Source organism: Equus przewalskii, chromosome 8, assembly GCF_037783145.1.
Source record: "Equus przewalskii isolate Varuska chromosome 8, EquPr2, whole genome shotgun sequence".
Taxonomy (NCBI): Eukaryota; Metazoa; Chordata; class Mammalia; order Perissodactyla; family Equidae; genus Equus; species Equus przewalskii.
Window position 1 is genome coordinate 42,790,837 of NC_091838.1, and position 15,331 is coordinate 42,806,167.

The 15,331-nt window shown below is 37.1% G+C and overlaps 1 protein-coding gene across 3 annotated transcripts in view; it reads left to right on the plus strand.

Moving 5' to 3' along the window:
- The window catches only part of INTS8 (integrator complex subunit 8), a 66,336-nt gene that overhangs the window by 36,559 nt on the left and 14,446 nt on the right, over positions 1–15,331 (plus strand). For all 3 annotated transcript variants that reach the window (XM_008508614.2, XM_008508615.2, XM_070631758.1), the window contains exons 15-21: positions 1,861–2,062; positions 3,859–3,980; positions 6,632–6,816; positions 7,254–7,287; positions 7,945–8,001; positions 8,079–8,140; positions 10,940–11,058. In XM_008508614.2, coding sequence (XP_008506836.2) covers positions 1,861–2,062; positions 3,859–3,980; positions 6,632–6,816; positions 7,254–7,287; positions 7,945–8,001; positions 8,079–8,140; positions 10,940–11,058 — 781 coding nt within the window. The remainder of the gene's footprint in view (positions 1–1,860; positions 2,063–3,858; positions 3,981–6,631; positions 6,817–7,253; positions 7,288–7,944; positions 8,002–8,078; positions 8,141–10,939; positions 11,059–15,331) is intronic.

Consider the following 15,331-nt stretch of genomic DNA (forward strand, 5'->3'; position numbering starts at 1 on the left):
AAAAATTTATATAGGGAAGCGAATGCTTATGTAAAAGTGTTTTAAGAGGGAAGTGAGCAAAGAATCTTTTGAAGACAGTGCTCTAAACCAGCAGTATTGGCGACATTTGGGAACTTGTTAGAAGTGCAAATTGTTGAGTTCTACCCTAGAACCACTGAATCCAAAACAGGGCATGGGGCCTACTAGTCTGTTTTAATAAGCCTTGTAGGTAATTTTTATGCATGGTAAAGTTTGAGAACTGCTATTTTAGACCAACAGTGTCCAGTGGAAATACCATGCAAACGACATATGTAATTTATAATTTTCTGGTAGCCACATTTTTAGAAGTACAAAAAAGGTGAAATCAACTTTAGTGTATTTTAACCCAGTATATCTAAACTGTCATTTCAACATGTAATCAATATAAAAATTGAGATGTTTTCCTTTTACAGTATCTCCCAGTTTGGACTGGTCACAATCATGTGTTCAGTAGCTGCGTGTAGCTGGGAGCCCCCATACTGGACAATACAGCTCTAGATAATTGTGAGCTATTGAGAAGTTTATAATAGGGGGCATGTTGTCAGCAGCTTTGCTTTTTCCACCCCTAAAATAACTAACATTTTTTGGGCATAGAGACTACTCTGTGGTTTTCATATACATTTATTCTTCATGGAAAAATTGTGTGGAAGTTGTTAATCTCAGTTTTATAGGTGAGAAATCAGAGACTCAAAGGTATTAAATTGTTCAAGGTCAGACAGCTAGTAAGTGACACAAGTGTTAGAAAGGATAGAGAGAAAAGAATATATAGAGAAATAGGAAGTAAAATCTGGAATTGATTGCTAACTGATTTGCAGTGGACAGCAAGAGAGAGAAAAGAACTGAGAATGATGCTCAGGTTTTTGCATTGGATGTCAGAGAACAGGTGGGAGTGCCAGCAAGTGGATGTGCAGAAAAACATTTTTGGAGGTCAGATTATAAGTTCGTTTTTACAGTATTTAATTTGAGCCTGAAATTGGAAACATGAGGCTGAAGCTTGGGGAATGGTCTGGGCTGGAGATAAAGATTTGGGAGTCGTCAGAGATCACCCAGAGAAATAAACAGAGAGCCTAGAGGTGCAACATTGGCTCCAAGAAAGAGTGGCATGATGAGTACGAGGAGTCATAATAGCCAAGGGAAATAGAGACTGTCAAGAAAAAGGGAGTGGGCAGCAGCGGGATGTAGCTGCTAAGTCACGTAAGATAACCAAAAAGTATTCATTAGATTGGAAAATTAGAAGGTCTTTGGTTAGTGAGAGACATTTCTTCATCATGATAGGGGTCGAAGCCGGACTGTGGGAGTGAAGGAGACATGTGGAGGGAGAGGGAGGGAGTAAAGACTGCTCTTTGGAAAAATTAGGAGGTGTGTAGGAAAGGGCTTGGATTGCAGCTGATTTATTATCCAATTATGTAGGTGAATAGGGTTGCGTGCAAAGATTTTAGAATGTGAAACCTTGTTGAAGAGTGTAACGTCTAATTCTGAGTATCTTAGTTGGGGAAGAGTGCTTCTCAGAATTTTACAGCTGTATAATATATGTATATAATATGCGTAATTTGTATAAAAACTTATTTTTGTTATTTTATGATTTTTGTAAAACTTGTTTAGTATTAGAACATGTATTTTATATTGATTATTAGATGTTTTTTAAAAATTACAAAAGAATTAAGTATTTATTGGAATAAATCAACAAAACAGATGATAAAGACAAAGATAATCTAGACTCACTCTCCGAGATAATGAGTGTTAACCATTTAAGTTAACCCTCCTGTTTGCCCTGTCCTCATGAAGACATGTTTGACTGCAGAGGGAAGGTGATGCAGGCTGTCCTGTGCTTTCTTCTTGTAGGACTTTTCCCACGCTAAACAGCTGTTTGCTGCGTGTTTGGAGTTGGTAACAGAGTTCTCACCAAAGCTTCGTCAGGTCATGCTGAATGAGATGCTGCTTTTGGATATTCATACACACGAAGCTGGAACAGGGCAGTCAGGAGAGAGACCTCCTTCTGATCTGATTAGTAGGGTGCGGGGATATCTGGAAATGAGGCTTCCTGGTAAGACTGTTTCACAAGCCAAATTTCAGAAATTCAATACTCAAATAATTGTGGGGGAAAATCTAAAAGAACATTTACTGGACTTTTTATCATCTATAAAAAAGTTATTTCTCTCCTAAACCAGTTCAGATGTGGAGTTCACTTGAGAACATTGGGGAAAATGTGGGGAACTATTCATTTCCTAGGATTGCATAACAAACTAGGTGATTTAAAACAACAGAAATTTATTCTCTCTCACTTCTGGAGACTGGCCGTCTGCAATCAAGGTGCCTGCAGGGCCGTGCTCCCTCTGAAGCCACTGGGGAAGAGTCCTTCCTTGCCTTTCCCTAGCTTCAGATTGGCTCCCAGCAATCTTTGGGGTTCTTTAGCCTCTAGCTGCATCACTTCAGTCTCTGCCTCCTTTTTTACATGGCATTCTCCTGTGTGTGTGTGTGTTCTCATCATCTTATAAGAGCACCAATCATTGGATTCAGGGTCTGGCCGTAATTCATTATGACCTCTTCTTAACTAAGTACATCTGCAAAGACCCTATTTCCAAGTAAGGTCATGTTCTGAGGTTTCAAGTAGACATGAGTTTTGAGGGGACACAGTTCAACATACTACAGAAATTATATTGCAATTTTGAGATATTCTGTTGAAAGAATCAAAATGTCCTTGAAGGTACAGGTTGAAGGCTTATTTCCTTATTATCACTATAGAAAGCCCTCAAAATGGTTGCAAGGGGGTCAGGAACTCACTTGTGGTCACTTTAAGAACAGACCTTGTGTGTCCAATTTTTTTTTTTTTTTTTATGATTTTATTTTTTTCCTTTTTCTTCCCAAAGCCCCCCGGTACATAGTTGTATATTCTTCGTTGTGAGTCCTTCTAGTTGTGGCATGTGGGATGCTGCCTCAGCGTGTCTTGATGAGCAGTGCCATGTCTGCGCCCAGGATTCAAACCGGTGAAACCCTGGGCCACTGAAGCAGAGTGCAGGAACTTAACCACTCGGCCACTGGGCCGGTCCTCAGTCCTTTTAGAAAGACTGGAAAATACAGGTCCTCGAGAAGTTTAATAGCTCTCCCATTTTAAGTCTTACCATTGTTATTTGATGTTCATTAGGATTTCTTTTTCTTTTTGCTAAAGTGCATTAAAACCTGAATATTATATTCTTTGAGCTACAAAAATTCACAACATATTTAGTATTAATGTGTATTTCTTAATTATTTCAAAGGAAATAATGTTCAAAACAATTCTGAGTGTTTTTTTTTATTTTTAATTTAAAATTTTCTGGTACAGTATTTTTTGAAAGAGTGAATGACTTGTCTCTTTTGAATATTTATTACATTTTAATCAGAAAAAATGATTTAAAATGATATATTAAGTCAATTTGTTACGGTTTTATTGTACAGCTTACCTGTTTTTGTGCTCTAAGTGTGCTAAAAATTTATACCATGTTATTTTTTACTTGTTTTTTTAGTGTGTTTATTCCCTGCTCATTTGAAGTATAAATTTCTAGAGGACAGGCACCAGCTCTTATGCTTCCACAGTTGAATGTTGGGCATCTCGAGTATTATTAGATGATTTTGTTGCTTAATAGTGGGGACCATGGTAGTTTGTTGTTGGGAAACCTTAATCTTTCTAGAGAAAAGTATAAAATGTTAGTATTTTTATATTTTCTTATCTGTAATTATTGTTTTTAATTTGTTCAGCTGAAATCTGAGCAGATATTTGCTTTTTGAAATTTCATGTTTATTTTAGTGTTAGGTTATTTTAATGTTATGCTGGTAACTCCAGCTGTTTTCTTCTTTGCTTTTCAGATATTCCTCTTCGTCAGGTTATTGCTGAGGAGTGTGTTGCTTTTCTGTTAAACTGGAGGGAAAATGAATACCTTACACTGCAAGTTCCTGCATTTCTGCTTCAGAGTAATCCCTATGTAAAGGTACTTCCTGTTTAATCTAAATAAAAACATTATTAGGATGGAATTATTGTACCTGTTTCTTTAGATCTATACTACTTAGGGAGCTTGTCAGTTTCTATGCTACAATGTAAGACTGGACAAATGCTTGTTGGTTTGTAGTTAAAAGTATAGTTTTTGATAATTCAGGAACTTGAGTTTGCCATCCCTGATATTTCTTTGTGATACCCTGTGGTTCATGAGAATGCAAGCAAAAATTTAGTCAACAGCAACAACATTTTGGTATAATCCTAAACTAGTGAGAGGTGAGTCAGCTTTTCTTGCTTTGATTGATAAACTCTAGTTTTAAGCTGTATTCCCACCGTATACCTGAGTGTGAACTGGTGGAGCTGTCAGGGGTGCATGTCCACCCATTTTCCATTTGAACACCTTGCCCTTCTGTAGAATCTGTTTACTTCTCTGAGATTGATGTGCGTGATTCTTTATTTTTGATGAGGAAGATTTGCCCTGAGCTAGCATCTGTGCCAGTCTTCCTGTTTGTATGTGGGTCGCTGCCACAGCGTGGCTAACAACTGCTAGGTCCACGCCCGGGATCCAAATGTGCAAACCCGGGCTGCCAAAGCTGAGCATGCCAAACTTAACCACTCTGCCATGGGACCATCCTCCCCACCTGAGGCAGAGTCACCCTGAGCTAACATTTGTTGCCAATCTTCCTCTTTTTTTTTTTTTTTGGGTCTGAGAAAGATTAGCCCTGAGTTAAAATCTCTGCCAGTCCTCCTGTATTTTGTTTGTGGGTCACTGCCACAGAATGGCTGACGAGTGGTGTGGGTCCATGCCTGGGGTTTGAACCTGCAAACCTGGGCCACTGAAGTGGAGTGTGCTGAACTTAACCACTATGCCATGGGGCCAGCCCCTGAAAACTCTTACTTTTAAGTAAATTTATTTAATGTAGTGATCTTCAACTTAAGTATATGATCCTGACGACAGAAAATTAATTTGAGACAAGGAGCTGTAATGGCCCTGTGTTGTACTCCAGTAAATAGCTGCATATATTGCAGTCCTAGTGGTCAGAGAATATGTGCAGTAGGCAGGCAGGGTGAAATGTTCTGCTAGACCATGGATCTTGATTGCCGTTCACCCAGCATAGCTAGGGTTTTTACATCATTTTCACTAGCTTTAAGAAGCACCAGTATTCTTGTAAATTTTCTTAGGTGTGATCATGGAGTTGTGGTTATGTAGGTGAATGTCCTTGTCTTTAGAAGATGCGTATTTGAAGTATTTAGGGTGAAAAGTCATGTCTGCAACTTTAATATAGTTTAACAAACAACATATGTAGATAGATATATAAAGCAAGTATGGCAGAATATTCACAATAAGTCAAGAATAAAGGTATTTATTTAACTATTCTTTCAATTTTTCTGTGTGAAATTTTTTATTGCAAAAAAATTGGGGGAAAAATCACCAATTTTCATCTTTTTCATAATCCTACCTCAAAGAAACCACCTTAAGCAGTGAGACATCATTAGGAACATTTTCTGGGTCCAGTTAGGGAACTGAGTTTTCTTGATAGGCTTGAAATTATTCTTGCCACTTCATCCTCTAAAAGACGAATGATATGTAAGATTTATTAAGAAGAAAGGATAGAGGGCACCTCTCTTGCTTTGAAATTATAAAAGGAGAGAAGTGCTGACTTTGGCATAAGGCTGTTTGTTTCCTGTGTTCTGGGCCTGTCTTCACTCTACCTTTTGCTTTCAGCGCTTCCACTCGATCTCTGGGTCCTTCGGGCTGCCTTTGTTCAGATTAATCACTCTCAGGAATCTGTCCTTCCTTAATCCTACCCCTCCTGTCAGCAGTTTCTCCGTCTCCAGTTGCTACAGTTTTTCTTAGAGAAAAGTTGCTCTAAATCTTGTTTCCTTATTCTGCCAACTTCAGTTTCCGTATTTTTTCCATCATTTTTCATTAATTTTTTTTTTTTTTTTTTTATTTTGTGGAAGACCAGCCCTGAGCTAACATCTGCCAACCCTCCTCTTTTTGCTGAGGAAGGTTGGCCCTGAGCTGAGGTCTGTGCCCTTCTTCCTCTGTTTTATATGTGGGTCCCTGCCACAGCCTGGCTTAGTAAGTGTTGTGTGGGTCCCTGCCCAGGATCCGAACTGGCGAACCCCGGGTCACTGAAGCAGAGTGCGTGAACTTAATTAAAAATTTTTTTTAATGATTAAAGTATGTGTGTATGAAATGTAAGTATTATTTAATCTCATCCCTGAGCTTTTACCACAGTTGACATTGTGGTGTATACCTTCTATTACACGCTTTTTTTAAAGTGGGATCACACTGTGTATATTTAGCAACTTTTTTTTACTTAAGAAATCACATAGCTCTTTGCATTGTCTTTTTTTTTCATCAGACTGTACTTTTGTTCTCATTAGACTGTTTAGAAACGATGAGGTTTATAATATAATGAAACCAGAGCATCCTCTGCCCCAGTCAGATTGAGATCTGTCAGTAGACGAGGAGCTCTAAATTCCTTAGTGGTTGAAGAGAAAGCACAGCATAAAATGACTGTGCTTGGTATGTTTGAGCGATTATCTATCTTTCAGGTGTGCCTTAATAATACAACTAAGACATTTGACATTACAGATTATCTTTTCTGTATTTTCTGTTTGTTTTTCATGTTATAGCTTGGACAGCTTTTAGCAGCTACATGCAAAGAACTTCCAGGCCCTAAAGAAAGTAGACGGACGGCTAAAGACCTTTGGGAAGTAGTTGTTCAGATCTGTAGTGTGTCCAGTCAACACAAACGAGGAAGTGATGGCAGAGTTAGTTTAATAAAGCAGAGAGAATCTACGTTAGGTATAATGTATCGGTATGTTTCTATCCATTTGTCTTTTGAGTTACTTATTTTTTATTCTGTTGGTACTATTTCGAGAGCATCTGCTGTTATCCTTGTGCATCATAAAGATAGACAGTATAAGAATTCTCTGGTGCTGATCTCTGATGGACTTGTCTGACATGGACAGTTTTGGAAATAACTTCTGTTTATGTGTTATTTTAAGAGATTATCTATTAATCATTTAATATAATCAGTCAACAGTGTCTATGGTTGCATGGTCCTGAAGATGTTACATATGATTCAAACAGGAAAGAAATTTTATTAGGTTAGTATGACAATAGAATATTATACTCTTTTATATATGCAGAACTGGAGCGTTAGGGATAAACCTCCACCTGTAGTTTACTTTCTTGATTTTATTTTTAATTTCTGATACTAAATTTATTTACATACAAAATTTTTTTTTGTAGGAGTGAACTGCTTTCTTTTATCAAAAAATTACGGGTAAGTTTTATTAAAACTTGCTCTAATTACTATTGCTGACTTTTTTAGAATATGACTAAAAAATATTGAACGCTTAAATGTTGATTATTTAAGTGATCTATTAATGTGCCTGTTATCTTCAGTGATCATTTTTGAGGATGAGATAGTCTGTTTGAAGAAGTTTATTTTGCGTTTACCTTACCATGTTTTAGTGAATAGCACAGGTATTTTTTAAATTGTAAAAAAGTCTTCATAGTGGGCTAGATGTGTGAGGCTTAGCTTTAATTTTTGTTTGATAGGGTTAATGTCACATTTATTTACTAGACATAACCTAGACTCTATCCTTTAAATATTAAGGAATAGTAAGTCAATTTTTTAGAGGTAGCTGGAATTACTAGTTGGAGAGAGATCTATTAACTCAATTTCAAAAGTCATGTGAGGACTTGAGCACCATACTAGACACCAAAATGTGGTAGTTTTTGTGTAAATTGTGTGCTGTGATTTCTTTCATGAGATTAAAAATAAAGTTGTTCTTTAGTATATTCTAAACTAAAGTAGATGGTAAATTTCAAAAGGGTAAGACTCTTTTGAAAGAAAATACTTGATATTCCCGAGGTTAATGGGAGAAATATTAAAATATATATAATATTTAAGGATTCCATGTTTTCTTTCTCATAGGAACCATTGGTTTTGACTATTATTTTGTCACTCTTTGTGAAACTTCACAATGTTCGGGTCAGTATTTCATAATTTCATTTTTAAAAAGTCTTTAAAAGAAATTTCCTTTTAAATCACTTTTTTTTTTTTTTAAGGAGGACATTGTGAATGATATTACAGCTGAACACATTTCTATTTGGCCATCCTCCATTCCCAAGTAAGAAGTATTATAACTTATATTTTACTAAATTATTTATGTATTTATAAACCATCCTGACTGATAGAGTTAACCTTGAATAATTTGATTAAAAGGCTGTATACAATCTGTTGGGATTCTACAGCGAAATTTGTGTTTCTCTATTACAGTAAGTATCTTCCTAAAAATTAAGGCTAAAGCATAGTTCTAAGAGCTGAGGTGCACTAGCCTTAGGTAGAACAGACCTCTGCATAGTCCTGATGACTTGTCAGTGGATAGAATTAGAAAATTGAGGCTAATGAAAGAATGACTTTCTATCAGGTTTCCAGCGTCTTATCTCTTTTACAAGTATTTATTTGAAAATTATTTGTTTTTTTTTAAATAATTCTTTGTAGATCCCTTCTAACACTGTGCTTATCAGAGGCTCCCAACCCCTTTTAGCTGCCTTAAGAAGTTCTTTAGGGGCAGGCCCCATGGCCAAGTGGTTAAGTTTGCGTGCTCTGCGTCGGTGGCCTGAGCTTTTGCTGGTTCGGATCCTGGGCATGGCCTTAGCACCACTCATTAAGCCATGCTGAGGTGGCATCCCACATAGCAGAAGTAAAAGGACCTACAACCAGGATATACAACTATGTACTGGCGGGGGGGGGCTTTGGGGAGAAGAAGGAAAAAAAAAAATTGGCAACAGATGTTAGCTCCTGACCAATCTTAAAAAAAATTACTGTAAGAAATTTTCCCTCTTACTTTCGTCACCTGAGAATCACAATAAGATGATGGGAGAAGTTTTTTAGAGGAGAGGAAAATGTTCTTTTTTCTAGAAGAAGAAACTCTTTATATTTTTCTCTTCCCACACATAGCAACTTTACAGACACGAGTTCATTTGTTTCCTTACAAAAGTTACTTTTCCTTCCCTCCCTCACCCCCCAGTCTGTAGTCTTATTTTGTGCCTGAAGGGCAGATCTAGCCCTTGTTGCTCTTAGCGGCATCTTGGAAGAAGAAAAGATTTTAGTAGGTAGGTAAGCAGGCAATAGAATGAGGGTAATCTGCTTCCATCTTAATCTTCGAGATTGGAAGGAGTTCTTTATCTCAGATAAGGATTTGGAGGGTCAAAAGTGGGTGAGTGACCCATCCCTTCACTGACTGAGGCTTGTTTCCCAGCGGAGCACTGTGCTTCATGAAGCAAATTTGCACGCTCCACAGCACTCCAACTGCGGATTGTTATAGAACATTTGGTATATTACATAGCAGGCCAAGAATCAGGTAGGGATCATTTTGCCTTTTTAATTGATGGTTGTAACACCTCTTGGGTGTTACTTTTTGGGTCTAAGTTTACTGTAAACTAATGATTGATTTTCAGTGTGTGATTATAAATGAGGCGAGAGAATGGTTTACTGTAGAGGCTCTGAGCCAGACTCCTACGGTTTCAGTCTCAGCCTCTCTAGTTAGCAGTCTAATGGCCTTGGGTAAGTTGCTTTCTGTGCCAGTGTCCTCATCTGTAAAATGGATATAAGAAAATAGTACCTACCTCCAAATTGTGAGGATTAAATAAGTTAATACATTTTCTAAGCTAGATGTTTAGAATAAGCACATTTTAGGCTTATCTGTTATCTTCATGATAAAATTAATGTAAATTGACCCAGAGAAAATAAAATGTGACTAAATGTTTGACCACATAAAGTATTTCTCTTGAGCAAGAGTCTTTACTGAGTCCAAAAATAGCGTGAGAATGGCATGGTTTGAGTATTACTATTTAAAATTGATTTGTTTGATATGTAGATAGAATTTTTAGACTTAGTATCATTTTGTAAATTTCTATAAAGTATAATCGTAAACCAGTTTAACTCATGTAGTTGTAAATAAGTAATTTGGTATTTGCTGCTAATACCACAGTTCCTCTCCTGCTGTACTGGGAGCAGAAATGAGTTACTCCAACCCCTCAGGGCAACAGAAGTACTTTGTCAAAAGTTTACCTAGTAAATGGTAGAGCCAGGACTTGAATCTCTTGTGTGTCTGAATCCAAAGCCTGTGTTCTCTCCCACTGTGCCTTACCGCTGCCAGGAGGTAGGTGCTATCAGCTGTGTTTCTTGGGTCCTGGCCTGGCTTGGATCCTTACAGTTCCATCTTCTAATTCTGTGTCTTAAGACTTCCAAGTTTAACCAGCCTCAGAGCAGATGGCCATGCTCCCTACCCTTTGTGTGATTCTTTATTGCTACCAAAGCACTGAAGTGGTACACCTGGCACAGCTAGCCCCCAACGCTGTGAGGGCCAGCGAGGCTTCTAATCCAGGGGAGTCGGTTACTCTTACAAGAAGCCACAAGGTGGATTTCAGGCAGTATTGTTAGTGTTTGAGCCCTTGATTTTTGTCACTTCTTCTAGATAACACAATTAAAAGATCATTTGGGGAAATTTTGTGAGTCTGTCTCTCTAATTTTGTTGCTCGTAAATGGTGCATAAAAAGCAGAGATAGGGTTTTATCCTACCACTGGTATGTGCTTTGTAGTGTAAAATATTTAAAGTTTTTTTTTTAGAATAGTCCAGCTTCTTTGGCATTTTGGGAAAAAAAAGGAAACAAAAATGAAATTGTTTTTAACCCTTACAGAAAGTTAGCTTATCACACTTTCTCAGACTTCGTTGTCTTTTTTTTTTTTCAGACTTCATTGTTTTGATAGTTTTCATATATTTACTCCTAGTAACGTTTAGCATTATATTTATGGTCACCAAAATTTTGGCTAAGTCTTTTTGGTTTTGTCTTTAATAAATGTGTGTATGGCATTTGCGGTTGACTGTTGAAATAGAGATGACTTCTGGTTGTCTTCCCTATAGCCTCCAGTCAGTGGACTTTGAAGCTGTGGCGATCACGGTGAAAGAGCTGGTCCGGTATGCCCTTGCTATAAATCCAGGCAACCACTCCTGGCTGCTCATCCAGGCAGATAGTTATTTTGGTGAGTGAGAAACCTGGCTCCTTCGTCTTTTGTTTTGTAGCACTTTTAGAAGTGAAAATAAATACATTACACATTGTATTACAATACTTTATTAAACTTCCGTCTTGTTTTTGACATTATCTAAATTCTTCCTAGATAAAATTGAGAGTAAGACTATAATTGTTATATACATAATTTTTCTTTGTAGAGCTTTTTCTGTGTAGATGCTTTTAATTTTCTGTTGACTACCTTTTTGTTTTCTAAAAATAGTGAATGTTCATCTCATAAGTTGGTAAAACATTCTTAAGAAAAAAGGTTAAAGTTTAGTTTGCAGAATTGCTATTTAAAGGTTCCAAAATCTGTCTAGGCACTCTGAATAATGATTTGTGTTCTTGCAAATAGATTCCTAATTCTCCCCCATTATATGTGATAGATTTTCCAACTTGATGTGAGATTTCCAATATTTCTGTTGCTTTACAGGTCAAATAAAATTTCTGACTGGTATCATTTCAGGATCAGTTTTTTTAGGAGTTGATTTTTTTTTTCAAGTGATTCTCTTTTTCAAATTTTATTTATAATTTTTATTTTTAATTATGGTAAAATACATATAACATAAAATTTGCCATCTTAACCATTTTGTTTTTTCAAGATTGGCACCTGAGCAAACATCTGTTGCCACTTTTTTTTCATCTTCATCTTCTTCTCCCCAAAGCCCCCTAGCACATAGTTGTATATCCTAGTTGTGATGTCTCTGGTTGTGCTATATGGGATGCAGCCTCAGCATGGCCTGAGGAGAGGTGCCATGTCCGTGCCCAGGATCCAGACCAGCAAAACCCTGGGCAGCTGAAGGGGAGTACACGACTTTAACCACTTGGCCACAGCCCGGCCCCCCCATCTTAACCTTTTGTTTTTTTAATTTAATTTTTATTGAGTTAATGATAGGTTACAATCCTGTGAAATTTCACTTGTACATTATTGTTTGTCAGTTGTGTTGTAAGTGCACCGCTTCACCCTTTGTTCCCACCCCCAACCCCATCTTTCCCCTGGTAGCCACTAATCTGTTCTCTTTGTCTACATTTAAAATTCTTCATATGAGTGGAGTCATAGAGAGATTGTCCTTCTCTATCTGGCTTATTTCACGTAACATAATTCCCTCAAAGTCCATCCATGTTGTTGCAAATGGGACGATTTTGTTCTTTTTTATGGCTGAGTAGTATTCCATTGTGTATATATACCACATCTTCTTTATCCAATCATCAGTTGATGGGCACTTAGTTTGTTTCCACATCTTAGCTATTGTAAATAATGCTGCAGTGAACATAGGGGTGCATGGGACTTTTGGAATTGCTGACTTCAAGCTCTGTGGATAGATACCCAGTAGTGGGATAGCTGGATCGTATGCTAGTTCTATTTTTAATTTTTTGAGGAATCTCCATACTGTTTTCCATAGTGGCTGCACCAGTTTGCATTCCCACCAGCAGTGTATGAGGGTTCCTTTTTCTTCACAACCTCTCCAACATTTGTTGCTGTTAGTTTTAGTTATTTTTGTCATTCTAATGGGTGTAAGGTGATATCTTAGTGTAGTTTTGATTCGCATTTCCCTGATGATCAGTGATGATGAGCATCTTTTCATGTGCCTATTGGCCATCCGTGTATCTTCTTTGGAGAAATGTTGGTTCATGTCTCCTGCCCATTTTTTGATTGGGTTGTTTGATTTTTCATTGTTGAGTTGTGTGAGTTCTTTATATATTATGGATATTAAGCCTTTGTTGGATGTATGACTTGCAAATATTTTTTCCCAGTTAGTGGGTTGTTTTTTTTGTTTCAATCCTATTTTCCTTTGCCTTGAAGAAGCTCTTTAGTCTGATGAAGTCCCATTTGTTTATTCTTTCTATTGTTTCCCTTGTCTGAGAAGACATAGTGTCTGAAAAGATCCTTTTAATACTGGTGTCAAAGAGTGTACTACCTACATTTTCCGCTAGAAGCCTTATGGTTTCAGGTCTAATCTTTAGGTCTGTGATCCATTTTGAGTTTATTTTGGTGAATGGTGAAGAACAATGGTCAATTTTCATTCTCTTACATGTGGCTGTCCAGTTTTCCTAGCACCATTTGTTGAAAAGACTTTCTTTTCTCCATTGTATGTCCTCAGCTCCTTGGTCGAAGATTAGCTGTCCGTAGATGTGTGGTTTTATTTCTGGGCTTTCAATTCTGTTCCATTGATCTGTGCACCTGTTTTTGTACCAGTACCATGCTGTGTTGATTACTGTAGCTTTGTAGTATGTTTTGAAGTCAGGGATTGTGATGCCTCCAGCTTTGTTCTTTTTTCTCAGGATTGCTTTAGCAATTCGGGGTCTTTTGTTGCCCCATATGAATTTTAGGATTCTCTGTTCTATTTCTGTAAAGAATGTCATTGGGATTCTGATTGGGATGGTGTTGAATCTGTAGATTGCTTTAGGTAGAATGGACATTTTAACTGTTTATTCTTCTAATCCATGTGCATGGGATGTCTTTCCATCTCTTTATGTCGTCATCCATTTCTTTCAGAAAAGCCTTGTATTTCGTTGTATAGGTCTTTCACTTCCTTAGTTAAATTCATCCCGAGGTATTTTATTCTTTTTGTTGGGATTGTGAATGGTATTGTCCTTTTCCTTTGAGTTCTTTTTCTGTTAGTTTGTTATTAGAGTGTAGAAATGCTGCTGATTTATGTAAATTGATTTTATACCCTGTGACTTTGCTGTAGTTGTTGATTATTTCTAAAAGTTTTCCAATGGATTCTTTGGGGTTTTCTATATATAAGATCATGTCGTCTGCAAACAGCGAGAATTTCACTTCTTCCCTCCCTATTTGGATTCCTTTTATTCCTTTTTTTTGCCTAATTGCTCTGGCTGAAACCTCCAGTACTGTTAAATAAGAGTGGTGATAGAGGGCATTCTTGTCTTGTTCCTGTTTTCAGGGGGATGGCACTCAACTTTGCCTGTTGAGTATGATGTTGGCTGTGGGTTTGTCATATATAGCCTTTATTATGTTGAGGTAGTTCTCTTCTATGCCCATTTTGTTCAGAGTTTTTATCATAAATGCTTTCTCTGCATCTATTGAGATGATCATGTGGTTTTTATTCCTCAGTTTGTTGATGTGGTTGATCAGATTGATTGATTTGCGGATGTTGAACCATCCCTGTGTCCCTGGTATGAATCCCACTTGATCATGATGTATGATCCTTTTGATGAATTGCTGAATTTGGGTTGCCAAAATTTTGTTAAGAATTTTTGCATCTGTGTTCATGAGCAATATTGGCCTGTAGTTTTTTTTTTCGTGCTCTCTTTGTCAGGCTTTGGTATCAGTGTGATGGTGGCCTCGTAGAATGTGTTAGGAAGTGTTCCATCCCTAATTTTTTGGAATAGCTTGGAAAGGATAGGTATTAAATCCTCCCTGAAAGTTTGGTAGAATTCCCCAGGAAAGCCATCTGGTCCTGGGGTTTTATTCTTTGGGATGCTTTTGATTGCTGTTTCAATCTCTTTCCTTGTGATTGGTCTGTTCAAATTGTCTGCTTCTTCTTGACTAAGCTTTGGGAGATTATAGGAGTCCAAGAATTTATCCATTTCCTCTAGGTTATCTATTTTGCTGGCATATAGTTTTTTGTAGTATTCTCTTCTAATCCATTGTATTTCTGCAGAGTCTGTTGTTATTTCTCCTCTTTCATTTCTGATTTTGTTTATTTGAGCTTTCCCTCTTTTTTTCTTAGTAAGTCTGGCTAGGGGTTTGTCAGTTTTATTTATCTTCTCAAAGAACCAGCTCTTGGTTTCATTGATCCTTTCTACTGCCTTTTTTGTTTCAATAGCATTTATTTCTGCTCTGATTTTTATTATTTCTTTCCTTCTGCTGACTTTGGGCTTTGTTCTTCTATCTCTCATTCTGTTAGTTGTAGTTTAACATTGCTTATTTGGGAGTTTTCTTGTTAAGATGTGCTGGTATTGCGATGAATTTTCCTCTTAATACAGCTTTTGCTGCATCCCATATGAGTTGGTATGGCATGTTATCATTTTCATTTGTCTCCAGGTATTTTTTGATTTCTTCTTTAATTTCTTCAATCATGCGTTGGTTGTTCAATAGCATATTCATTAGTCTCATATCCTTGTGCCTTTCTCAGCTGTTTTCTTATAATTGATTTCTAGCTTTATAGCATTATGATCAGAGAAGATGCTTGTTATTATTTCAATTTTTTGAAATTTGTAGAGGCTTGCCTTGTTTCCCAACATATCGTCTATCCTTGAGAATGTTCCATGTGCACTTGAGA